Source organism: Ascaphus truei, chromosome 9 (genome assembly GCF_040206685.1).
Source record: "Ascaphus truei isolate aAscTru1 chromosome 9, aAscTru1.hap1, whole genome shotgun sequence".
Taxonomy (NCBI): domain Eukaryota; kingdom Metazoa; phylum Chordata; class Amphibia; order Anura; family Ascaphidae; genus Ascaphus; species Ascaphus truei.
Window position 1 is genome coordinate 24,007,672 of NC_134491.1, and position 26,120 is coordinate 24,033,791.

The 26,120-nt window shown below is 45.2% G+C and overlaps 1 protein-coding gene across 2 annotated transcripts in view; it reads right to left on the reverse strand.

Annotated features, from left to right (window-relative positions):
* The window catches only part of CDKL1 (cyclin dependent kinase like 1), a 29,776-nt gene extending 4,289 nt beyond the window's left edge, over positions 1-25,487 (reverse strand). The window contains exons 1-8 of one of the 2 annotated variants that reach the window (XM_075613838.1): positions 25,347-25,487; positions 19,823-20,155; positions 13,148-13,269; positions 4,201-4,273; positions 3,304-3,394; positions 2,553-2,753; positions 1,768-1,850; positions 1,311-1,367 (exon numbers count right to left, since the gene is read on the reverse strand). In XM_075613838.1, coding sequence (XP_075469953.1) covers positions 1,311-1,367; positions 1,768-1,850; positions 2,553-2,753; positions 3,304-3,394; positions 4,201-4,273; positions 13,148-13,269; positions 19,823-19,990 — 795 coding nt within the window. In that variant the 5' untranslated portion in view covers positions 19,991-20,155; positions 25,347-25,487. The remainder of the gene's footprint in view (positions 1-1,310; positions 1,368-1,767; positions 1,851-2,552; positions 2,754-3,303; positions 3,395-4,200; positions 4,274-13,147; positions 13,270-19,822; positions 20,156-25,346) is intronic. The other variant, XM_075613839.1, reaches the window with a different exon arrangement.
* Positions 25,488-26,120: the final 633 nt, after the last annotated feature.

Genomic DNA, 26,120 nt, shown 5'->3' on the forward strand with positions numbered 1-26,120 from the left:
ATTTCATATCATTACTTCCTTTGGGTTGGTTTGTTTGTGAGTGCAGCAGAAAGAACGGTCTTTTCTCCTCCCTGTTAATGCTTTGTGCAGGGGGTCTCAACTCAAGTCCTCAAGACTTCGTCCGTCCGTCCCCACCCTCCCTCCCCCAAAAACAGGTCAGGTTTTCAGGATATCCCAGCTTCAGCACAGGTGGCTCAATCAGTCCCAGCTTCAGCACTGGTGGCTCAGAGGCTGTGTCTTCGACTGAGCCTCTGATTGAGCAGCCTGTGCTGAAGCTGGGATATTCTAAAAACCTGACCTGTTGAGGGGTCTTGACTGGAGTTGAGAACCACCGACTTGCCATCAGAAAGTGAGAGAACTTCCCAGAACAGCGTCCAACTGCAGGCGTTTAAGTACCAGTCTGCACGTCTAGTTTTTCAGGCAATGACGGAGACGGGGACTGAACGAGTATCAGTGGCAGTGTCCCCCCGCACGTGGAACGTCCAAGTGTCAGTTCTCGTGACCTTGGGACAGTCACTCAATATAAAAACACATGAAAGAGAAGCTGCGACACCCGGGATTTCGCCGTTCCTGCTCCGCCTCTCTACTTGGAGAAGTAGATGAAATCTCGAGAGATTTCAAAAAAGCAGCCGGCGTGCCACGTTCCAGGCTGCACCGTGGCCCTATGTCCGGCACCATGCAGGCCGTGGCATGTCCAGATGCTTTGCAAAATAAAACTTCAGAGAGATCTCATCGACTTCCTCTCCCAGTGTTTATTGAAGCACGAATTGCAAGATACAGGTGTTACAGCATCTCACCCATGGATTGGATTAGCCTTCCGCGTTCAGAGCCAGGTTACGGAGGAGAATACCCCCCTGTTATAGGGTTGGGACCTTGGGACGTTGTATACTTTATCCTTTTCTTTTCAAGTCACTCAATATCAGGCACCGAAAATGGATTGGACGCTCTACGGGGCCGGGACGCACTGTAAGGGGGAGTATATATATTTTGCGTAATACAAAGATGGTTGCAGCTTAGAGCATTTCTAATTCATTTAAAAAAAATGCTGACCAGAAAGAAATGGCGCATGTGTGAAGGGATTAGGAATTCCACCCGTGAACTAGGGACATGGCCAACTCCAGTCCTCATGAGTCACCAACAGGTCAGGCTTTCGGGGTATCCCTGCTTCAGCACAGGTAGCTCAATCAGTGGCTCAGACAAAGACTGAGCCACCTGTGCTGAAGCAGGGATATCCTGAAGACCTGACCTGTTGGTGGCCCTTGAGGACTGGAGTTGGCCACCCCTGTCCGTCCTAGGATATCTTTTATTACCTTCATAAGTCCCAGAGCGAGAGAAGAGATATTCGGGAATTTCGATTCCAGGGGCTCCTGCAAACAGAATAAGGACCAGACATGTGACAGAAGAATGATAACACAGACAGTTACATCAATGTGTCAGGTCTGTGGATGTGCGGCTGATAGAACAGCAAACGGGGCTTCTTTAAGCATTAATGCCATGTCCCATGATCCTTTGCAGTGCAAGGTAAACATCTCTCCAACATTCTCCCTGACTGTGAATGAGAGCAGAGCAGAGCAGAGGCGCCTCAGTCTGCAGTCCCTATGCAGGAATACACTTCTAACTCACAAACACTTGACCATTCCCTCTTGAAGGGAAACGATTTGGATAGCATCACTAAATTGATGAAGATAAAGCAGAATTACATTCGTTAAATACATGTAGTTAGTCTCCACACGCATACTGTGTTATCCTTCACACGGCTCTCCTCACCATATTTTCCGGATCAGGAATGCTGACCCCACTGAAGAACTGGTTTGTGCTGAACACCTGCTGATGTCTGGGAATCAGGTCACCTGGGGTAGAACAAAAACAAAAAACAAAACAAAAAAGGCTCGAACGAGGGTGAAGTCATAAAAACATTCATATACAGAAAACAATGGCAGAACACAAGATCAGTCATTGAAGATGGAGGGTGGTGTGTTCAGAGGAAGTATAAACACGTTCTGCTTCACCTAAAAAGTGTGATGCCTGCATGGAGCGGTCTCACAACCAAACTAAAAGCTGAATACTGTAACTAGGATGAGATAAGCATTGTAGGGTAATTAGAACCCTACAGTGCATCTAAAAAGGATTGCTCCCCTAAACTCACTGTCGGAATGTCTCCCTATTTGCTACAACTTTGCTATTGATCTATATAAATGGAATAAACCATATTTGGGCCCTTAGCTTTGGTTTGTGAAATACAGTAAATTCAAAACGGCTTTGGAAATTCAAGGGCACCCGAAATATAGGCGTGATCCAAGGTTTTACATCAGCTTGGACAGGAGGCTCCTGATCTGCCGACTGTCCAAGCAAAGTGAATGAAGTATTGTCAGGGTATTGGCCATTCACAATGGGTAAGTGAAAAGTGCTTAGGAGCAAGGATTTGTTATTCTACAGTGGTACCAAGTACCACATCACGGTTACTGAACTAAAGCACCGTATGTAGTTCCATTTGTAGTCGTGTTACATGGTAAGGCCGGTCAGCCTTTAGCCCCGGTATAAGTGCTACTCACCCAGCGTTTTTCTGATCAAGTACAGCTGGTCCACATCAGACTTCCCAGGCCACAGGGGAACTCCTGACAACAGCTCTGCAAAGACACAGCCGACCGCCCAGACATCCACCGGGGGTCCGTACTGAGTGTCTCCCACCAGCAGCTCAGGAGAACGGTACCATCTGGTAGCCACGTAGTCTGTGTAGTAGTCACTAGGTCCAGCTATACAAAGACAAGGTCATCTGGAGTCTATCAACACTATACAAATTGTTAGCTAGCCCATCTCCGATCCCCAGGCAGCAAAACACTGGAAAGAGGGGTGCTGCAGCCCCTTCACCCCCTAAGTTTATATATTTTTACATTATGGTAATGGATGCATGTTCCGGAGTTTGTATGTGAAGCGCCCCCACCCAACAAATAGTACTACGCCAACAGAAAAAGATATAGTCCTTTGGAAAATAAACCGCCATCAATGTGGCTTTTGATTCTTCTGGTTCCCCAACAGATAGGAAAGTAGAGAGACTTGGAGGTCACTGCCCATGCCACTGATCAGCCACGGAGACATACAGTGCTGGAAGTAGATGGTTGAGGTTGTATGTAAACAGTGTGCTCATGTGCATGTCATTACCCAGAATCCCTGGCTCCAGTGGAAGCACTGTATGATGAGATAATGGGGGAAAGCAGGTTTGCAGACCTGTCCCGAGACACGTGAATGTGTTCACACGCGGTATGTAAAACAAATGTGGTTTTTGTGGTCTCTCCCAGTACTCACTTAGTATCCTGGCGAAACCGAAGTCGCACAGCTTAATGACCGAGTGTTTGGTTATCAGGATGTTCTCTGGCTTCACATCACGGTGGATACACTGGGGAAACAGGAGCCATCGTGCAGTTTAATGAAATGCCACACACATGTTGGTTCCTATCCCGCTATTCAGATGAAGCAGTCTCCCCCTGTGCTGGAGAAAAGTTAATCTCCACTGAAATAAATAGGTCTAAAACTATTCTCCAAGTGGCTTCATAACACAATGAATATTTTTTTTTGGGGGGGGTGGGGGAGTGAGAAGCCCATCACTATGCTCCTCGTTTCTTACAACGAATATATCTCAATTTCTTGTATAACGCATACACAGAACCATAATGCAGCATTACAAGTCAGGTGGCAGATTGTTTGACACCCAAGTAATAGGAGAAACTAGTGGTGCATCAGATGCAGAACTAAATGCATCGTATAAAAGGTGTGTGTGTCCTGAAACTTCTCCATAGAACCACAACAATCGCACCACACTGCATGGTGGCTGGAAGAGGCAGGTCAAGTGCTTTAAGCTCCTTACATAGAACCGTTGTGTCACCCGTAGGGGCATTTAGCTCTTAGCTGCCCAGCAGCCATTACCTCTATATTCCATGTAATTGCTCTATAGCAAGATCAGCTTGAAGCATTAGGAAAGCAATGTTTAATAACGCAGCCGGACACGTATTATTGGTGATGCAACCTTTTAACACGCATTTTATTTTTTATTTATAAAGCGATTACTTTCCTTTTCTATCAGGTTAGATCCTGAGTTTGAAAAAAAAAAAAAAGGTACAGGAATGAACTCAGACAGACAACTACTGTAAAAGCCGTCTGGGAGAATGTCTTGATAGGCGAGAACATATAGCACAATATACTTACATTGTGTCTGTGGCAGAAGTTGACCGCTTGTAAGGTCTGCCACGTTATGCTCTTGACATGGTGCTCAGGCACTCTGCAATAAAAGCCCAATGCACAGGGGTGTAATACATGAATGTGATCGAACGTACGGACACAAACCTCGGTGTCACGGGGGACCAGGTACTTACACATTTAAAACCGGGATCATATCACTGAGCAAAGCCAAGATGTAAAATAAAGTGCGATCTATTCCGTAGAAACAGGCAAACTCATTGAATTACAATAGGCAGAAGAAAAATACACTTACTGGGGGTGAAACACTGACTTTCCTAGTTGAAATAAAGTCTGTAAATAGTCTGTTGGTTGACCGGGACTTAGCCCAAAAGGTTCTGGAGCCCAAATCGGCATGAACCTCCAGCAGCTCCCGCACTTCTCCTCCAAATGGTACTGAAAGTGTGACTTAGGAACTTTTCTGCTTAAAGTCCGGTAGCTGTTTCCTTGCTGTCTCCGCAAGGCTTCCAGGATTGGAGTCACTGCGAACTCCTAGGACAGAGGTGGGCAACCTATTTTCCAATGTAGCCACAGGTGTGGCGAATGAGAAGTGAAAATCGCCACACCGTGCTTTTCCTTTAATTGCGTCACAACAAATTTTAGCTCCCATAAAAATAAACAGCTCAAGGTCGGGTCTAGACTGCAACTGAAGGCAGAGGGGAGTATTGGGTGGCTGTGCTGCGTCAGTGACTCATTCAGAAAGCAGAAAAGCAGTACACGCCGTGAGGGAAAAGTTTATTTTACTGTGGGAGCTGCAAACTTAAATTCGCCACACTTTCATGGCCAATTTGCCACTTGTGGCGATTGGCGACAGGGTTGCCCACCTCGGTCCTAGGATCTTGAGAACTTGGCAAAAACATTGAATCCCATTGAATCACTGGGAAAAGCTACTCCCTGGGCTGGCTGCTCACTTCTTTTATAACCTTTTCAAAGTCATCCCTGCAGTATTACAGCCAATCCGCAGCGTGGGAACGTCAGCCCTGGCCACTCACACACTTTGCCAGGTTTCCTGGCACCTCTAGCTTCAGCATCGCACTGGGCATGTGCGACAAAACCGCCATCTTGCTTATTTGCTCCTACAGGCTCAGTGCAAGTCTAGGGAGGTGACAGTTTGCCAGGATGGCCTGTATTTACACAACCATCTTATTTAAATGGCTTTCACACCCCTGGCAACCAGTGTCCCTTTCATCTATGGACCTAGGGTTAGACTCACCGGCACCAACACCCAGGTGGCCAGGATGAAAGACTCTGCCTTATGTTACAGTAAAAAGTATAACATTTTAAAACATACCAGCTTTTAATAAACTATACTTTCTACTCTTTATTAAAATGTGCTAAGTTATTTGGTGTGGGAGATACAGTTTTCACACTGTTTTTTCCTCACTAGCCCTATCTCTGACCATCAATAAACTTCTTACTTTAATAAAAACCTGCCCAGCCTTATACACGGCTGGAGCACCCCCGAACCCCTGTACCAGAGGTCAGGCAAACCTACTAACATGCTTGGCGCACTTTATTAGAAAACCCTCGTCTTTTGGGGGGTGAGGGATAGAGGGGGCACTAAACTGTCTGTCTCCCCAGCCATATCCCTTGTACTCTGCAAACTGAGACTTTTCTTTATTCTAATAAAAACTTCTCAGCCTTATACCTGGCTGGAGTATCCCCTACACTCCTTATACCAGAGTTAGGATGACCTGGGCAAGAACTTGGTATTAGGGACCCGATAACTGTTTCAGTGACCCTTTTCCTCCCTTTTCCTCCTTTTACCTTTTCTGGTCTGTGCTGAAGCAGGACCTCCTAGTCGTGAGTCGCAAGAACGCTTTCATGGTAGTTTTGACCGGAGCACTGCGCCTCAATGTAGCCGGGAATCTAACCTGAATTCTGGGTACATTTTTGGGGTCTCCAGTAACTTTGGGGGAGAATCGTGCATTTCTGCAGGACCCCAAGAAACTACAACGCACAACTCAAGGGGCTGAATCGGATCGGGTTCTTGTGAAGCTATAGGCTGGGGATTAAACCCAATTCATTTTTAGAAGTTTTTACAAAATATATTTTATATATAAATATAATATAGTGTACTTTGGAGGGATGCTTTGTTGATCATAGAACATATAAATTCTCCGTTTGTGCAGCACAGAGTTGTAAAAGGTATAACTTGTAGAATAGTTTGTATCTGCATTTTGTAATACAAAATAAATAACATTTTTAAGGGTTATTGGATGTTCTAAGGAAGACCATACATTCATTTGCTTTATGATTGTATTTAAATCAGGAGTCTCAGTCTAAGCCAGGGGAGCACAATCTTTTTTCCCTGCACCCCCCTGCCGACTGTTCCCCTCTCTTCGGGCCCCCCCGTCTTACCTCGGCCCTGGCGTCACATGACCTCACGGCATCATTTGACGCCACATTTCCATGGCGACGCGTCTCCAGAAGCAGCCGGAGCCAAGGTAAGTGCAGTTTACAGAGGCCTTCGCTGCTTCCCCGGCACTTAATTGAAGTGCCTTCGGGAAGCGCGCGGGGCCTCTAAACCCCACGCCCCTCACAAACAAACAATCTCGCACCCCCAGGCTCCCCAGTTTGTGCACCGCTGGTCTAAGCCACCTGTGCTGAAGCAGGGATATCCATAAAAGCTGGCTTGTTTGTGGCCCTTGAGGACGGAGTTTGAGACCCCTGGTTTAAACGGACAGTGTTGTGAGGGCTAACATACCCCCTCAAGACGTGTTACATAATTTAGCTTAGGTTTAATAGTTGGAACAAAGTCACAGCGGGAAAATTCAAGCGTCCTGAAAAACCGTATTCGCGCCGTGTAATCTGCGTCCTGCAAAACATCCCTGTGGGTTCATCTTTATCTTGTCCCATTCAGATCACCATTTTCCCAGCTCAGCGCCTAACCCAGCAGGGACCTGTTAGATTAACTCATTCTTTCCCGAGGGGCTTTTGACGCATTGTGTTGCTACAGAAACCGACAAAAACAAGCTAATAAATAAATTCCTTTCCCGTAATAAAACGGCACACAGCACAGCAGTAAAAGGCCATGAATTTAATCCTCGCTCATAAAGGCCACCGCAAACTGTGTGCCAACAATTCCCGCCACTTGTACCCGCACCAAACCCACCAACTTAACCTCAAATGCGGGTGGGTTAGTCCGGCTACATCGCGGCCCTGTGCTCTTACCAGTACCTTTCTTATTAGAGAGAAAACAGCAGTCCTATTTATTCCTGTTCAGCCAAAAATAGCCTATTTCTGCAGATGCCTCTTCAAAGAAAGTTGGGTTTTTGTCCGTGTTCTGGTGAATCTGGAGAGAGTCTCTATAAACAATTATTGCCCAAGCTTGGACAATCCAAGTGAAAGGCTATTTTGTCCCTCAACAGAAGAGGCCGAGAACATGAATATCTTCTAGTTTTGATAAAAGTTCCTTTAGAGGCCAGAAACTATAAACGTGGGCATCTGTTCTCACTGCAGAAGGCTCCACATCATAGTCCTCAAGAAAAGGAAGCCGTAAGCAATGATCCAGTAAGACCTTCCCCCCAAGAATCCCACCTTCTGAAGGGAAGCAGACCAGCCTCCTTGGAGAGAGCTGCCTTAGGGGGAATCTCCCAGTTCAAACAGCAGTGGCTCCATTTTACATCGCACAGGTGGATGTGCCAAATGAGAGGCCAAACCCTAGAATCAAAAAAAAAATTCCAGTGAAAGATAGTTTGATGGGATCTAGGCTACCAAGTGATCCACTCAAGGATCAAGCAATAAGGAATTCCGTGCACAAGTTCCTACCGCAGAAGGTACAGGAAGCAGAAAAAGGGGAAGGGGATACACTCAAGCTTTCCTGTAGAACCCAAGTACAGAACAGTTTTGGGTAGTCCTGTACTTAACCATTTGTTCACATTTTGAGTGAAATCATTCGAAATGGAATTTGTAGCGTCGACAATGAACGTGTTGTAGGTTGGGAACTTTTCGGCATTGTTTCGACCTCAGGGATTTCTACCTAGACATTCTGATAAAATCTCAAAGAGGACTCAGGTTGTGCTCGCAGTGCTAGCTCTCTAGGAGCAACAACCTTTATGACGGTCTGGTCAGTGAGCAGGTTATCAGACAAGTGGGATAGACATGGGAGATTGAGGTCACGCAGCAAAATGAGCACATTATAGCCAACACAGACAATTCAGTTGCTGAGAACTATCTTCCATGCGAGAGGAGAGAAGGTAAAGTGTTCCTTACAAGAGAAGCTCATAACCAAAAAGACCTTCGCTCGAGGGTTGCACAAGTTTGCTCTGGAGATTTGAGCCCTGGAAGTGGATTCCGAGTCCTCTGCAAGACAATATTCTGGCCTGTTGGGACCAGGACTGCTAGAACACCAAGCAAAGACACAAAAGTCTCAAATGGTGGGACAATAGAAACAATGTATTAAGATCAAAAGAATGGATGCCACCTCTGGCTAAACCTCCCAACAGAGGAGCTCTGTGTGGCAACACATGCTCCCATGGCTAATAGTTGGCAGAGAAGAAATCTATATAGTCACTAGCATGTTTATGGACAGAGCAATATTTTTTGGCAATCACAAAAGTTGTTGGGAATGTTCAGGAACAAGCCTATAAGATTTTTTTTCGGACAATGCTACCAAACAACGTGGCCACCAGTACTAGACCACTGGCTATGAAAATAATTGTTCAGAATTCTTCAGTGGGTATTGAAAAATATACTGTGTCTCTAAGCTGTGTATATTCAAGTAAGATTGAGATCCCTCACAAGGAGAAGCAAAGAAGGGTGGGGGCAGTGTTGGTACTTTCTTCCATGTAGTAACAAAGGAGATAAAGGGAGTAGGGGTGTAAGATACCTTTTAGATGACCAACGAGTAGTTTATATGGTACAAGCTTTCCAACCTCTCAGGGTTCTTCATCGGGTATGGCAGAAATACAATAGTATGTACCTTAACTCAGTGATTTCCAACCTTTTTTGTTTGGAGGAACCCTTGAAGTATTTCGAAAAATCTCGGGGAACCCCTATCTGGCTGACACATTATGTTCGACAGGGGTCAGTCACAACATTTCACACCTCACGAGCCACCTCTATTTCCCACCCTTTACCCATGTATTTCTCTCCCATCCATCTCACTAACTCTCCCCCCTCCCATGTATTTATCCCTTGCATCTCACTCTTCCTCCCTCTTTTCCTCACTCACTCCCTCCTGCCCCCCTCTCTTCTCTCACTCGCCCCTACCTTCTGTCAATTACCCCACTCTCTCTCATCCATCCTACAAAATACATACCAAAAAATGCCACCCCCAGGGGGAAGTGTGAGGGGTCTGTGGTCCATAGGAGGAACCCCTGAGACCGCTTCAAGGAGCCCTGGTTGGGAATCACTGTCTTAACTACTTTTTTATCCAATAAAAAAAGGTATCCTACCACCCACACTCTCTCCCTCTGTGGGTTATTACAAGGATAAGAAAGAGATTTACGAGAGTAAAAATGATACAAATTGTAGAGTTGCATTTCAAATGTGTGTTTTACCTAAAAGATGAAACTAAGATATGTCTACACGTTTATTTTAATCAAATACAATGGTTAGGGCAACATTATTCTAGAGGTTATGGGGAGAGAGTTATAGGGTATTTTATACTATTTTGAGAGTTTTAAAAAACAAACAAAAACACATGCTCTATCCCAGCCATAAATGTCCCAAAAGAATGAGTGGGAGTTGAAGACACCACCATAAAAAGGTGGGGTGTATCGCCAAGATATTCCTTCAGCCCAGAATCCAAATTAAATTTAAAAAATACAAAAGTTTTTCCTTGCATCCGATGACATCTCCGGAATAACCGATGGTTCTAGCCACACAATGAGCCACTTTGCTATCAGAAAGGCCTGCTGCTTTGGCAGTAAAAGGGTGAAGCCTATGAAGCAATATCCCCAAGCCTAGACTTGCAGCAAACTGCATCATACAGCACAGAGAACCTGCCAGCTCGCTGGCAAATCCAATACATACACAAGAAAAGCAGGTTACAGTGTCCTGTGCAAACCATTTCCGCTGGCAAGAAGAGTCGCTATTCATATATACATTGCACTTAAGGGAGGAGGCTGGCTTTGGGCATTAATGATATGTTGCAATTGTTTAATCTTGTCCAGCGAAAGCGCTTCATCGGAATATTCCAGCCAATACCTCCTCCTATAAATACCTCTGTTTGTTTTGGCTACGGCCCCTTAATATTTATCCTCTTCAGATTACTGAAGCTTGCTAAGCAGTGTAACAAGCACTTAAACTGCACTAATGGGCTTATTGCAAAGCATGCTAATGTCTGCGTATCACAAGATTTTATTCCAGCCAGTTTTTTTCTTTTCTGAAGGAACGTACTCAATTCCACTTGAATGGATCAAATAAGCTCACAAGAATGACATTCTTTAAAGGGCAAATACTACTAGCAATGTGGTTTCTTGTGTTGTGGGGAGGTTATCTTGTCCTTCTGTTGTTGACAAAGCTTACACGAGTTCTGATTTCGGTATTGGATCAGGATAATTATAGGTTGTGACACCAAGAAGAGAAGTCCCCAGTTGTGTATACATAATCTGGGCTTTCAGAAATGACAAGGTTCTGCTCGATATACAGTACATTAAAACAAAACCCATGATGGCATCAGTCTCCAAGAGGGGTTGCCAACTCCAGTCCTCAAGAGCTACCAACAGGTCAGTTTTTCAGGAAATCACTGCCTCAGCACAGGTGGCTCTTCAAACGAGCCACCTGTGCTGAAGCAGTGATATCCTGAAAAACTGACCTGTTGGTAGCCATTGGGGACTGGAGTTGGCCACACCTGGTCTACAATGATCTCACCAGAAAAGTGAAAATCGCCGAAAAGTGGCGAATGCATATAAAAGCCTAGTAACTTGTTTACACGATCATATAGTAAGTGCGCAATAGAACTATGCCTAAAAAAACGATACCAAAGTAATATGAGTATACAGTGCACACATTGCTTACCTTAAAATATTTTCGCCCTTAGCTTATAGACACTGACAAAAAAATACGCCCTTTCCGGACTCCGGTGCTGATCATGCCAAATAAGCGGAACACGCGCCACACAGAATTAATATGGATATAGATGAAAGCCGCCGTATTACGGGAACGCTGAGAAGCGCGGCCCTACGGTATTAAACTAAATAGGCCGTCATCTTATTTTACCCCACAGGAGGTAAAGCAGGAGGCAAAAACCACTGACTTTTCTACCAACCGCCCTGATCACTGCAGCTTGGGACTTGCTGCAGCCCTCATTGGATGCTTCTTTGTTGCTGTATCTTTTAACACTTAGGCCGCGTAGGTCACAATGCCTTAAGGCAATGATCACGGGCATAGACGGCGCGTGCGCCAGCACGTTGGGGTGTGAATACTCAGACACGCCGCGGAATCAGGCGTGACGGCCAGGTCCCGCGAGTGGTTCACCCAATGAGGGCGAACCAGCTCTGTGATGTCCCTGTGATGCCCACCCAGACACGCCTCACCGTCGCGTCTACCCTGGCCACAAATTGTTGCAGCTGAAATCGCGGGTGACGTTGTCACGTGCACAGTCACAAGCGCGCGCCCGCCATGGACCCAGCTTCAGGCATTAATCTAAGCAGTTCATTGCGGAATCTTCCATTGTGAATAGAAACCGAGAATATACAGTGATGTCACAAGGCGGAGGCGTCTCCCTTAATTATAACACCTGTATAGGATATTAGGGGGACAGCGCTCCGGACTAGGACATTTCGTTGAAAGCCGTTTAGCCGCCACGGGGCATCTCGCCGCCGTCCGCATCACCACTAAGGTAACCCGTTACCCTAAACACCTCCTAATCTTAGCCTCTTAATACCAAGACTACCCACTACCCTAAAAGCCTTAACCCCTTACCCTAAAACACCTACCCGCTCCATCAACCCCTAGAATAACTTCACTTTTCAAAACGGTCGGCGGCGGAGGGTCCGGCAGCGGAGCGGACCACCGACGGAGAGTTGGACGCGGCGAGACGGCAGCGGTCAAATGTCCCGGCCTGACCTCGCCCCACCCCTCCAGTTCCCGAGAGTCAATCACTGCGGGGCTTTCCTGTCCTCAGAAGCAGATCTGGCTTCCGGCACTGAAAAGGTTAACCCTACTGCTGCCACAGTGGCCTCCATTGCCACTCGTTTTGCAGGATCCTCTGGAGGAGGAAGGGTTAACAGGCAAATGCCGTTAGAAAACCAGAGCCGGACAACAGGAAACAAACAGACCTCATCACTCCCTTATCTGCACAATGGAGACCGGAGCTCCTGCCAGGGGAGGTGCAGGGAGGCGCTACTCCCAGGCTCCTTATCTGCACTCACTGTACATCAACAATACGTACAGGCCGCTGTTTACTTGGGGCCTCAAATCAATCAACTCCATGCAGGTCATTCACCCAATCCGCGGCCTGCACAGAGGATTCATAAAACCCCGGTGACATTTCCATAGCAAAGTGTCACCCCGAAGGGCCGCGGCCCATAAATCAGACCGGAGTATCGTTTACACAATGCTGAAAGGCAAACAGCGCCGGGCTGAGCATTCGCCGGACACATCCCGCCCCAGAAATGCCTTCCACTTAGGCTGGAAGGGTGTGCCCGAAAATTCAGGCTCACAGGACGACATTCTGCTTCCCCTCCCTCCATGCTGTGCTTCAGCGCAGAAGAACAAATATTGTGACCAGGAGACTTAAGCGCCGGTTGTACAATGTTTGCACCGCTAAGACCAGGAAGAAAAGAGTCCCTTGGATAATAGATCGGATTGCTGCTCTTAGAAAACAATTGGTTTGGCTTTTCAGATTCCCTGCAGGGCGTGAGCAACTCGCTCCTAGCGCCACGCAGAACTATCCACGTCTCTAGCCATATAATGGTCCACTGGCTGCCAATCTAAGGAAGCGATGGGCTGAACCCCGGAGACTCACCCGCGTGGGTACCGGTCCAGCTCATGGAGAACGGTGTGGTCACAGTACTCAAACACCAAGTGCAGCTTCCGCTTTCTTCTGAAGACTTCAAGGAGGTTGACAAGATTGCGATGCTTCAGTTGCTGCAGCAGAAAAAATATATATATATATAGTTAAACGACATCTTCATAAAAATAAACAAAATAACACGCGCGCCTACATCTAGAGAATCGCGTTCAACGCACTGCGGCCGTCACAGAGAACGTTTTAAGAGCGGTCTTCACTATTCGGTTAAAATAAAATACTTATAGATCTGTATCACACACACACAGGACACACACACACAGGACACACACACAGGACACACAGGACACACACACACAGGACACACACACACACACACAGAGGACACACACACACACAGAGGACACACACACACACACACACACAGAGGACACACACACACACACAGGACACACACACAGGACACACACACAGGACACACACACAGGACACACACACAGGACACACACACAGGACACACACATAGGACACACACACAGGACACACACACAGGACACACACACAGGACACACACACAGGACACACACGCTTTCAGTTTGCTGAATGGCATATTGTAAAATGCATTTTCCTGTAAAAATGTCGGTCCACCCGGTTTTATTTAAACATTGTCGGTTCACAATTAATTCACATTGTTACAAAGTATACAGAAGAAAAATCGATAATTTATGTACGTCCCGCGCACCAAATCCCATCCAGTGTCGCAAGGATGGGCCAGTATGGGCAACTCCAGTCCTCAAGGGCCACCAACAGGTCACGTTTTCAGGATATCCCTGCTTCAGCACAGGTGGCTCAGTCGAAGAGAGCCACTGATTCAGTCCCGGCTTCAGCACAGGTGGCTCATTGAGCCACCTGTGCTGAAGTAGGGATATCCAAAAAAAAAAACCTGACCTGTTAGGGGCCCTGCTCTATAGTGAGTGGACGCATTTACAGGCGCCATATTATAGAAACAAAGACTAATCCCTATCCCATCAAAACACAAACAAAAGCATTGAAAAGTCAGCTATCCGCGCTGTTTACCGAGCACACAATCCCCATTCTCTACATCTTAGCAAACGCCGCACTGCAGAGCACTGTTGGATACAAACCAGCGCTCACTAAATATTTGCTTTTTTTTTTTGTAGGGCTTCACAGCGAGGCTTTTAATTTTTAAGAAACGCCAGCTTAACAACACAAACAGATTATCCAGATAGTCTCTGGCGTTCCGACGACCAATAAACAGAGTTAGTTACTATTTACTAAGCATGGGGAAACACTTCTCAAGCAAGTCCCCACATGTTACGTCAATACGGATATGAGTTAGCAAGCGCAAGGCTGGGGGGGGGGGGGGGGAGGGGAGAATAAAAAAGCCCCCGTAATTCACAAGCAGGATAATGCAAACAGGGAAAACTGTTTTTTTTTGCCTATAAAACAACCTTAAAGCATTATTTAATGATTTTTGAATGTACCTTGTCATCCTTTGGTTGCTACAGCAACCATTTAGAAAGTGATATCCACTTCCTCTTTTGAAACAGGAACAGACACTTTCTGAGCTCTACCCTTTGACAACAAAGTATCACAAACAGATCTGTTGCGGTGTTCCAAACAAGACTATTACTCTGAAAGCTGTAACAATGTGTTACACTTGGTAATATAATGTTACATATCAGCTGCAGCATTTCACCGACTGTGTGCCTAACAAAATGGCCGCCTTCGGACTCTACAAATCAGGATATTTACAGATTTAGAACAAAATGTGGTGCAAACGATTGCCAGTTTAGGTAAGAATGGAGAATTACACATGGTCACGTGCTTTACATATAAAAAAGAAGGAGTATTGCTGCTTTAAGCACTGCGTGGGTTAAATATCCGCTGCGTTGCGGACTCACAGTATAACACAAATATTCGAGGTGTCCGCCCGCGTGATAACGAGCACGCAGTGTAATAAATCACAGTTATTTCCCCACTTCCTTTCCCTGTGCAAATTATTCCCAAAGCGCGAGGAGATGACCGGCAGAAACCGGACAAATTAACCTTTGCAAGATTACTTCTTTTTTTTTTGCAATACATTTAGTAAATTGGCTTTGTTACAAAGACCAAATCTCCTTCAAGTAAAATGCATCACTTGTTTCCTGTGCAAAAAAAAAAAATTGGATACGTTTCCATTTCCTTCACATCCGCTTAATTAATTGCCGATCTTTGCCCTAATCTCTTTAGCTAATAAGAGTGTAATTAATTTTAAAACTGAAAAAGAAGTTTCAACACACGACAGAGATCGGGTTAAGATTGTAAAGAAACGCCCCGACGCGCGTGGTTACTGCGGAGACAGGAGGAGGCCATTTTTATTTGAAAGATTTTAAAGAAACACCGACGCTTGTCGGGATTTATATGAACACCGTTTTAATAATTTCTATTTCATAACAAAATGACCCCTTTGAGGCATGGCGGTGCCGTGGTATCAGCGCCACGAACCCGCCAGCACAGCACCGTGACCACTTTTGAAAGCCGTCTCGTGTGACCGTGGCGGCCCCAAACACAGAAAGGTGGTTGCCCTTCACATCACGCCCTGCGCTCCATGGGAAGGGAGGCTGCGATCCAAGCTTCAAAAAAACCCTCGCTTTGCTTGGGCAGGACGCCGGCACCACGTGACCAGAGGGCCGGACTTTCGGTTTGCGGGGCCCAAGGCGGCACGCTGGCAGCAGGGCCCCCCGTTAAAAAATTAAATTTAAAAAAAAAGTGACAGGCGGCCTCCTCCGGCAGCGTCACGTGACATCACGTTGCTAGGCAACGCACCATCATATGACGTTGCTTCGTCATTTGACGTCGGTTGTCAAGGCGACGTGCCGCTACAGGAGGCGACACCTCTCGCACACGGACAGAGACACACACACACACACCACTCTGTGTTGGTCCAGGGGCCCACGCTCCCTCCTCCGGGCGGGGGAAAGTAGTATCCGGAGAGGGGGAGAGAGAGGGTGGGGCCCCAAGGCGGCCACCTTACCCTAATGCCGGCCCTGCGCCATTACAGTCACATAGTGACTACGCCTAGACTGCCATTAGTACCCTTTGCGCCCGGTATAACACCACCGCCCCGGTATAACACCACCGCCCCGGTATAACACCACCGGGGAAGGATTTCTAGAAACGTTGATACAATATTTATGCTCTAAAAAGGAAGGGAGAGGGGATTTGTTAAAATGAAGCTAGTTTCCCTGTAACACATTGGCTGCCGAAGTGGTCCCAGAGTCCCACGGACCAGTCCCAGAGCCCACATTGCATGACTCCGATGGACACGAGCAAAAAACAGCCACGAGGCGCAGGGGAGATCTGGGGGTCACCAGGATTGCTCTAAAAGGCTCAGACGGGGTTCAAAAGAAAGCGGAACGGGCAGCTCCGCAAATACCAAGAAAATAGCAGTGATACTCCAGGGCTGAGCTAAAATAAAGGCTGCTCACATACTATATAACACTATAGGTTGTGTAGAAAGCCAGTGCATCAGAAAAAACAAGTCCTGTTTGGCATAATAAACTGAGGTTTGGGATAAACTCCTTCAATGTAAGCATATAGCATAACGAAGCCCTAATAGGGTTAGGGGACTAGTACCTAATGCCAGCGGCACCATAAATAAATAGTACAGACCAACGTCCCATATATCAGAGAAAAAAGGGGTACAGCGACCCACAAAGTGAACTCACTCAGTTTCTCCTGGAGTATCCAATCTCAGAATCTTCACAGGCTGCAATCTCCCAGGGGATGGCAGGAACAAGTAGAAAAATTAGGCAGTGCACTGCGCAAAGTAACAGAAGGAGGCTCTTTCTGTTACTTTGGGCAGTGCACTGCCTTATTTTTCTACTTGTATATAACACTATAGAACAGGAGTGGGCAAGTCCATCCTCAAGGGCCACCAACAGGTCCGGTTTTCAGGATATCCCAGCTTCAGCACAGGGATAAACCCGACCTGTTAGTGGCCTTTGAGGACTGGACTTGCCCACTCCTGTTCTATAGTATGTGCCCATCCATTAACTTGGTCCGGGAATATCACTACCATGTCCTTGCGTGTGTTTTGCACGCTGCAGGAGGCCGGCGGCCACGCTTCGGGTTAACGGCGCCCGCGTGATTAATGAAATATTCACTCCTAACCTTCATGGCTGGAGATTAGGTTTCTCCGAGGAGTCACCGGGTTTTTGTCCATGTGCAGCACCATGAACGGCTTCCCCCAAGGAAACGAAGGCGCTCATAAGGGCGACGGCTTGTTTACAGCAATGAAACGCGGGATCAGCAGCGTAATGGGAAAATAACACGCCTAAAGTCACCTTTTATTTATGCTGCCAACGACCTTCTCTTCCGCCCCCCCCCCCCCCCCCAAATATCTTTCCATCACACACAATGTGGGATCTGCAGAGCAAGGCAGAGGAATGGGCGTGTCACGCAGGATTTATTTAATATTAATGCAAGATTTAAGATTCATTTAACCTCCGGGGACCCCCTGCTTCCCCAGATACGGACCTCTATAAACGCTGCTGGTAGCAGTCACGGAAAAATGTCTGTTTAAAGGTCCCTATAGGAAGACGCAAGGATGACCGCTTGCTATTGGCTTGTGGGATCTTAAATAGAAGAGATGCCTCTAAAGGGGCCGCCGGTATCTCCGAAAGCAGGGGGTCCCCGGAGGTCCACCTATTCATTGGTTGTAATGATCACGGTTGAGGTCCGGGGACCCCCTGCTTCCTACCTTAAAGGGGAAATATTAATTTCTAAAATGTATAGCTCCCGTGAGACTCTTGCATTTGGCACGTACTGTAGGAGACATGGGTAATAGTTTTTTTGTTACACTACTGAAGTTGCGATTCCTTTTAAGGGACCAAAATGAGAGATTTGTAGAGGAAATTCGAGAACAAAGCTTGCCAAACCTCTGAGGTTTCTTCATGTGCACTGAACTCTTAATTATTCCTTTTAAAAAGGGCATTCCCACACAGCAGCTCAGTGAGAACGTCCCCAATATGAAGTTGGTGAACCCCATTTAAATTCTTATTGACTTTTGGCAACGCAATGAATCTCCCGGTGGCCTCAGGCACAGCACTGCGTACAGGGTCAGCGCTAAGAAAAGGATATTATTTTCACAAATTGGGACATGCAGACTGAAAACACACACACACACACACACACACACACACACACACACACACACAGTTGGGGTGCTGTTGGTTACCAGTAAGATTGGGTTTATATGCAAGACTCAAAACGTGAATCAACCCCCCCCCCCCCCCCCCAAAGCTGGGGTGCGAGTGCATACAGGCACAAATTTGTGACAGGCTGCACGTAGAACCCAGTGTCACACACGTATGTATATAACTCCCACACACGTATGTACAGTCACCCCCTCCTTTCACTATGTTCAATAGCAAACCGCTTAACTCATCCTCATCACACCCACCCGCTAATGAAGACTTCAATTCACCAATGTAGGTCGCTGTTTAATAAGATTTTAGCGCCATTTATTTTCAATAGGGGGGCCCTCCAAAGTCAGCAATCCCACTTATATGAATCAGTAGCAAACTATAGAAACTGTCTGAGATCCGCTCATGTTTTAGCTTCATTGACCCGTACAGGCTGCAATCTCCACGATAAAAATCAACACTAACGTTCAAAAGGTTTATTTTTTCTTCATTTCTCTAGGACCCCAAATCTCATGGCTTACGTCCTTGTATGTTGGCATCGCTGCAGCAGGTACACAGTTATAGGATTAAATGACTTACTGGGTAACACGCCCACATGAAATACAAATTACAGCTAAAAGCCAATTGAACAGACGAAGGACCCAATTTTAAATTGTCTGAAGCGGCGGCTCTCAGCCCTTATTGTAATCAATGGGAATTTGCAGCTGGAAACAGCCACTTCAGACTATCTAGAATAACGGGCCCAAGTGTGATTGCAGCCGGAGGTGCTGAAAATACTACAAAGAAGAAGTAGCCAAGTTCCATATCAGGTGCAGGGAAATAAGCTTCGTGGCCGCAGCACGACACCACCGCCGGGTGCTTTGGGATATTTACCTTTACTTCTGCGCCAGTAAAATGAAGGTAAAAAAAATCAAAGATGGCTGCAGAGGTCATCCAACAGAAAGCTGCCACATTACGCCTATCCCTATTGGCCCGTGGAACTGAGGCTACGATGGCCATGATGATGTCCCAAAACAGGACTGATGATCGACAGCATACGCTCCTATTCTATAATAATCACAACATCTTCTCAAAGAAAACAAGCGCTCTTACCGAAAGAGGGAAGGCTGGGACCCCCAAAGCGCGCGGGGACTGACATACAGTCTTCTTACCCAAATAAATTATACAACACAACGACTATAAAAACCTAACAAAGCTCAATATAAACGTTACAAGAAAAAAAGAAAAAAAAGAGGAAGTATTAAATTGGTTGCATTCAACCTAAATATTCTTGTGCCCTTAGTTGACACTGGTCCTAGGAGGGACTGTCCCTTCTACGCTCCCCTATAATTTTCTTCCATACACAATCAGCGTTGGCTCAAGCAACCCTCCATTAAAATTAATGAAGGATAATTTAAGCGCAGAACATCCAGGTGTATTTCCACTCTGAAAAAAAATAAAAACGTCTCCGTTTGCCAAATACCTTTAGCATGCGGATCTCCCGCAGGGCGATCTTCTTGATCACGGGATCATCTTCCGACTCCAGAAACTTCTTAATGGCCACGATCTGGCCCGTATCCCGGTTCCTGCATTTGAAGACCACCCCGTAGGACCCTTCCCCTATTTTGCCGATCCTCTCGAACTTCTCCATGACACAAGCGTCCCCTTCCTCAGACGTCGGCTCGAAAACCTCTCACAGCCGGGTGACCTTTACAACAAAAAAAAAAAAGGGATTCCTTTGTCGCCGATTCCAGCGGAGGAGACTGGGGTTTGCGAGAGCAGCCTCGTCACAGACAATGTGTTCCTTGGGAAGAATCTAAAAGCAGAACAATGGATCCAGTAAGTGGATAAGTTGTGATGAATACCAAATACACAGTCAGAAACATGATATAAGAGGGTAATTTGCGTGGCTTGCATTCCTCTACCATTCAGTGTTGGAGGGGGCTGAAAATGCATAGAAAGAGTGAACAACAAAAACAAGCGATGATTAGGTTAAGTGTACCCATGACCTACGCAAGGTCATTGGAGTATTAGCTAACTCACATTGAATTCCTTGGACTGGAGTAGGCCAGTGGTGCTAAATTCCAGTCCTCAAGACCCGCCAACTGATCAGGTTTTAAGGATATCCCAGCTTCAGCAAAAGGTGGCTCGATGTGTCTACGTGTACGCCAAAAAGGTCACCTTCATCATTTCGAATAAACTACTACGGACATTTATTTTTTAAAAATGAACGAAAAATGGAATCGCACGGATATTGTATGCAACAGATCTTAGAATAGAGGCAAAGGCTTACTGTGTCCGTCTTTAATTCTCAACAGGAAAGACAAATGATTTAAACAACCATACAGTGTTTGTCAAGCTCAAATTTGTTAAAATTTTCAAATTTCTAAAACCCCTCCAGTACAGATATATATATTATATAATATATCCATCTATCTATCAGAGCTTGTTGGGTATCTGTGCATTATTTAAAACCAGAGACAGAACATGGAACACAGACAGAGCTCAGTGCACATCCAGTGAAACTTATACACGGTACAGTGCCTAAATATATATGTATAGATATCTATTAAATAAAATGGTCTTTTAGTTTAACATTTTGGCCAAAGTGTTGTAAACCCCTGAGCCACTATACGGCAGACCACATCTCAAGGGTCCCTAACACTAATATAAATTCTTAATAACCTGTGCATTACCAGGAAGAATGATTTATAATAAATGGAGTGAGCCAAGACCAGCTGAACAAGAATTGTAAAACATACAGGACAGCTTACAACACTTTGGCCAAAATGTTAAACTAAAAGACCATTTTACTTAATAGATATCTATACACAGTGTTCGACAAACCTATACATTTGCTCGCCCCGGGCGAGTGGATTTAACCCCCAGGCGAGTAAATATTGGCCCAAGCAGCACACGTTTGGTACTAGGTGGCGAGTAGATTTTTTGGTGATTTGTCAACCACTGTCTATACATATATATTTAGGCACTGTACCGTGTATAAGTTTCATTGGATGTGCACTGAGCTCTGTCTGCGTTTCATGTTCTGTCTCTGGTTTTAAATATATATTGCCATGCTCAGTAGCACTCCTCTGTGACACACACACACACACACACACACACACACACACACACACACACACACACACACACACACACACACACACACACACACACACGTTGTGGTTATTTTGGGGGTTCATTATGAGCTTGCAGGTGTCCTGTATGTATCTGTGCATAATATATAAATATATATATATATATATATATATATATATAAAGGCCTTAAAAATGGCGGTCATTGTGAATAGATATGGAGATATATATAGAACAAGTGTCCTGCACATTCGATTTTGTGATATGAAGAAACCGTGTTTAATCGTATGATCAATGTTTCGGTCTCCACCGAGATCTTTAGAATATTACAATTAAACACAGTTTTGTCCGTATCACAAAATATGGAGTGCTGGATATTTGAGATAAACATCGCTCTGCCTTAACCCTAAAACTGACCCTTTTTGCAGTGCCGGCAGTGTGTGTGTGTCACAATTTTGACTTTGGTGAATACTTTCACTTCGTTGTATCCCCAGTGGGAATGATGATCTATAACCTGGGGGACTCAACACCATTTCTCAAGCCCTCCCAAACAAATCATGTTTTCAGGATATCCCAGCTTCAGCACAGGTGGCTCAATCAGGCTGGGATATCCTTAAAACCTGACCTGTTTGGGAGGGGGGGAGGAGGGGACACCTGATCTATACAGCAGAGTCCCACTTCCCATGTTGCTGGCTAATATTCACAGGGTGCAGTTAGGGTGTAATTTAATGCTTCTGAACAAAGAGAGGACGCGGGGCTCATGCAAACTGCAAACCATCAGACTCCAGTCCTGACACAAGACGCCCCTTCCTCGGTGAACCGATACGGCCGGCGTTTGTACTCTGGTTCCAATTTCTTGTCTCACTTTCTTTTTTTTTCTGTTAGAAACACAGCAGTAACCTTTACTCACTCCAAATCCCCTCCCCCCCCCCCCTCCTATGGGGAACACGCAGGTTTCACAGCGCTGTGCACAATTCGCCAGCAATACAAAGCGTGATAATGGTGCAGTTCCCGCGTAGAACATATTGGGATCACACAAAAGCCTACCAACTTTTTACTAACCTTTTCTTTTAAACCTACGGAAATATACTGTAAGGATTTAGGAATCTGCAATGATCAAAACATTTCCTTATTTGCTAGTAAGACGGGGGGTGGGTAGGGGAGAGACACATTGGTCAATTCTGGCAGCAAAAGGGTTTAGACCCGGGGTGCCCAACTCCAGCCCTCGAGACCCCCCACCCCTCACCAACAGGTCAGGTTTTAAGGATCTCAGATTCAGCACAGGTGGCTCAATTCCTGTGCTGAAGCAGGAATACCCCGACAACCTGACCTGTTGTGGGGAGGGGTGGGGGGGGGGGGGGGGGCTGTCTTGTGGACTAGACTTGGGAACCCCTGGGTTAGACAGCTCCCCAAAATCAGTGCCAGGAACACCATTAGGTTTGGGGAATAAACTATCTGATCTGCAAACACGTGAATACAGTTTATATGCGAGTGAGCCTAAATATGTGCTCCAGCTCAGGGTCCCAGGGGGGAGTTTAGAAGCCCCTCACTTTGTAATGTTTCACTTTTAAAAACAAGCCCTTGCTAGTACAGAAAGATTAGAAGGTACGAGTCCCTGGCCAAAAAGCTCACAAATTTGGCATTAAAAAGTGTGAAATAGTATGTGTTAATGGTGGACAGAAAGAAAAGCCCGTCAATGCGGACATCTTTAATGCAATCCACGGAAAATGCGGATGATCTTTTCTCCTACTATTACTTGGATATTCCACGACAATAAAAAGACACAGGTATTGGGTATTTGTGTTACAATGAGTTGAAAGTTCTACTTGCCATACTGGTCCCATAAAAAAAAAATAGATGTAGGTAGTAATACCTTTTAGCGGCATTACTAGTACTTCATCGATTGTTATAGTGTACAGAGCTTTCAAAACCTCAGAGGTTTCTTCAAGTGGAGCAATTAGCATAAATTAGCCAGTAATAAATTACAACGAGTAACAGTGAATAAACCGTTAATCTTTATGGCAATTCATTTAGCCAGTCAGCGGGAAGAGTGGTCAACCAATAAATAACCAATGATTGCCTGCCAAGAAGCGATCAACCAGTTCCTATCCACCCCCCCCCCCCCCCAGTATTCATCAGGGGTGGCCAACTCGTCCTCATGGGCTACCAACAGGTCAGGTTTTAAGGATCTCTGCTACAGCACAGGTAGCTCAGTGACTCAGTCTGACTGAACCACCAGTGCTGAAGCCGTGATCCTTAAAAACGGACCTGCTGGTGGTCCTAGAGGTCTGGAGTTGGCCACCCCTGTTTTCTATGATGGCCACAGGACAGAATAGAGTGAGAGTGAAATGATTAGGGGATACTGCAGCGCTTAAGCAGTTTATCTGGGCTCAAATTTGTAAGACTAGAGGTGTCGGAAAATGAAAGTATTCAAAACCAAAGCCATCACTATTACATAAAACCTACAATTGATCACTTCCACCAATGTACTAGATTTGATAAATCCACAGATTAATGCTCCGAGAAATCTACAAATGTAACCCACCCTAACACCCCCCCCAAAGCTTTTTAGACTCTGATTTGTAAAATGTTTTTGGTTTGTTTTTAATGCTGAATTCTCAAGGTATTGGACAAAAAAAAAAAGTCAACAAATGTAACAGAGAAACAGCTAAACAAATGTTTGGGTGCTTAATGAGCCTACTGTATGTGGATTTAAAAAAACAGTGTTGGCATCAATTATTTTGATACTAATTCCATAAAAGAAGTTGTATCTGGTACAGCCTACCTGGGCTACAGATATAATATTAAAGCAGGGGTTATAACCAACACAGGATGGTCAGCCCTTTATAATGTATGTACACGTATTGCCCGCAAGATGCAACACTATTTGTGTGTTTCTCTATTTGTACACAGTCCTGTTACTCCAGTATCCAGTTTTACATTGCGCCAGCACATACAGTGCCAGGATAAGCATGAACACTATAACATACGTGATTGAGCACCAGAAACTAACCCTTCTCTTTTTACCTACAATGCATTGAACCCTACAAGGTTAACGTGATAAAAGCAATACCTTCTAGGTCCCATGAGCAACTAAGTTGGCATTAGGAATGGGTATTGCTGCAATGAAGAGCTTACAGTCTAAGCAATGTACTGAGCGGTATATAAGGGAACAGACTACTTGGTTTTCACCATCAAATGATCATATGGTATGGTACAACATACTGGTAATTATTTGTATGTAGGTTTACATTGCACCTGATGGCAATTACATATTATATTAGTATGCAGAATATAAAATACATTAAAATAAAAAGCATAATACATTTTGCATTTCCAGCCACTTTCCTCAATTATAAAATGGTAATATAAATATATTAGTATTGGCAAGGTCCCAGAAAAACACGTGATGTGATGGAGGGTTACTCCTGCCAGGATTATGAAGAATAGTTACCTGCACAAGGTAAACCTGCTCACGCAACTTTTACACAGCGCAAACAATGTAACCGTTAAAGACAGGCGCATCTTTAAAAAAGAATCATTCCTAAATGCAAAATGATAAACTAAAGCTCTATTCCCCTTATTTAAATGAATCTAATTCTATGATGAATTAATCACCATAATACTGCACGCTAGCAGCAAACCTATGAACAGACCATGCGATACAATGCCATATATTGACCGTTTAAAAATGCACTGTAATAAGATGTAGAAAATAGCCAAAGCTCATGCATTCAGAACTATTATAGCTATTCAATGCATTCCCTGATCTTACAAAAAGTATTATATATGCACATATGCGTGTATGTTTGTGCCTATGTCAATGTTGTGTTGCTATGCATACACATACATACATGCATTACATGTAGAGATGATGCACACTCCCCTTGCACAGCTTATCAGACACTAACCTGGGGTATCAGCTGGCGCCGGATCAGTGTCTCTGCTCAGACTGTCAGCGCTTCCCTCTGCCCTCGGGGGCCGCTTCTCTCTGCACCTGCAGCCGCTTCCCTGGCAGACTGAACCCACAGCCGCCGCATTGCCACGCCCCCTCTGGTTATTCGCTGCGGAGACCCTCCCAAGGGGGGGCAGCGCCAGCCAATCAGCTCCCTCTGCAGTGCAGCCACCAAGGAGTCCCGCCTAGCAGCTCATGTGTTTATTATAATGGGGGGGAAGCTTTATAAAGGTGCAGAGCCACTTGTCATATATTTATTTTTTTGCACAATTTGCAAGATTGATCCTCATCACCATCTGTATGTTACAGTTTTTATTAACCCTCGTAAAATCATTTGTTACATTATTATTATTTTTAAAGGAGGCAGTATTTTAGGACTTATAAAACAAAAACCCTTTATAACTGCATCTTACATTTTATATATAATGACCTTTAAAAATGACCTTTATCATATTGATGCCACCAAAACATGTTATTATAAAAATGCAAAATCAACTTCATTTATACCAGGGGAGTTCAATCAATAATGGCTCTTTCTGCTTGGATGTATTACAGGCCAAATCTAAATGGCTACATAAATAGGCAACATAACATTAATAGACACAATTTTCTGCTTGGAAATCTGTAACTATGCAAAGGCAAAATGATGTCATTGTTCCACTTGTTTACAGATTGGCTTAAGGGAAATTACTGTAATTATCTATGGTGTGCTTGTCTCCAAAGTCCAAAA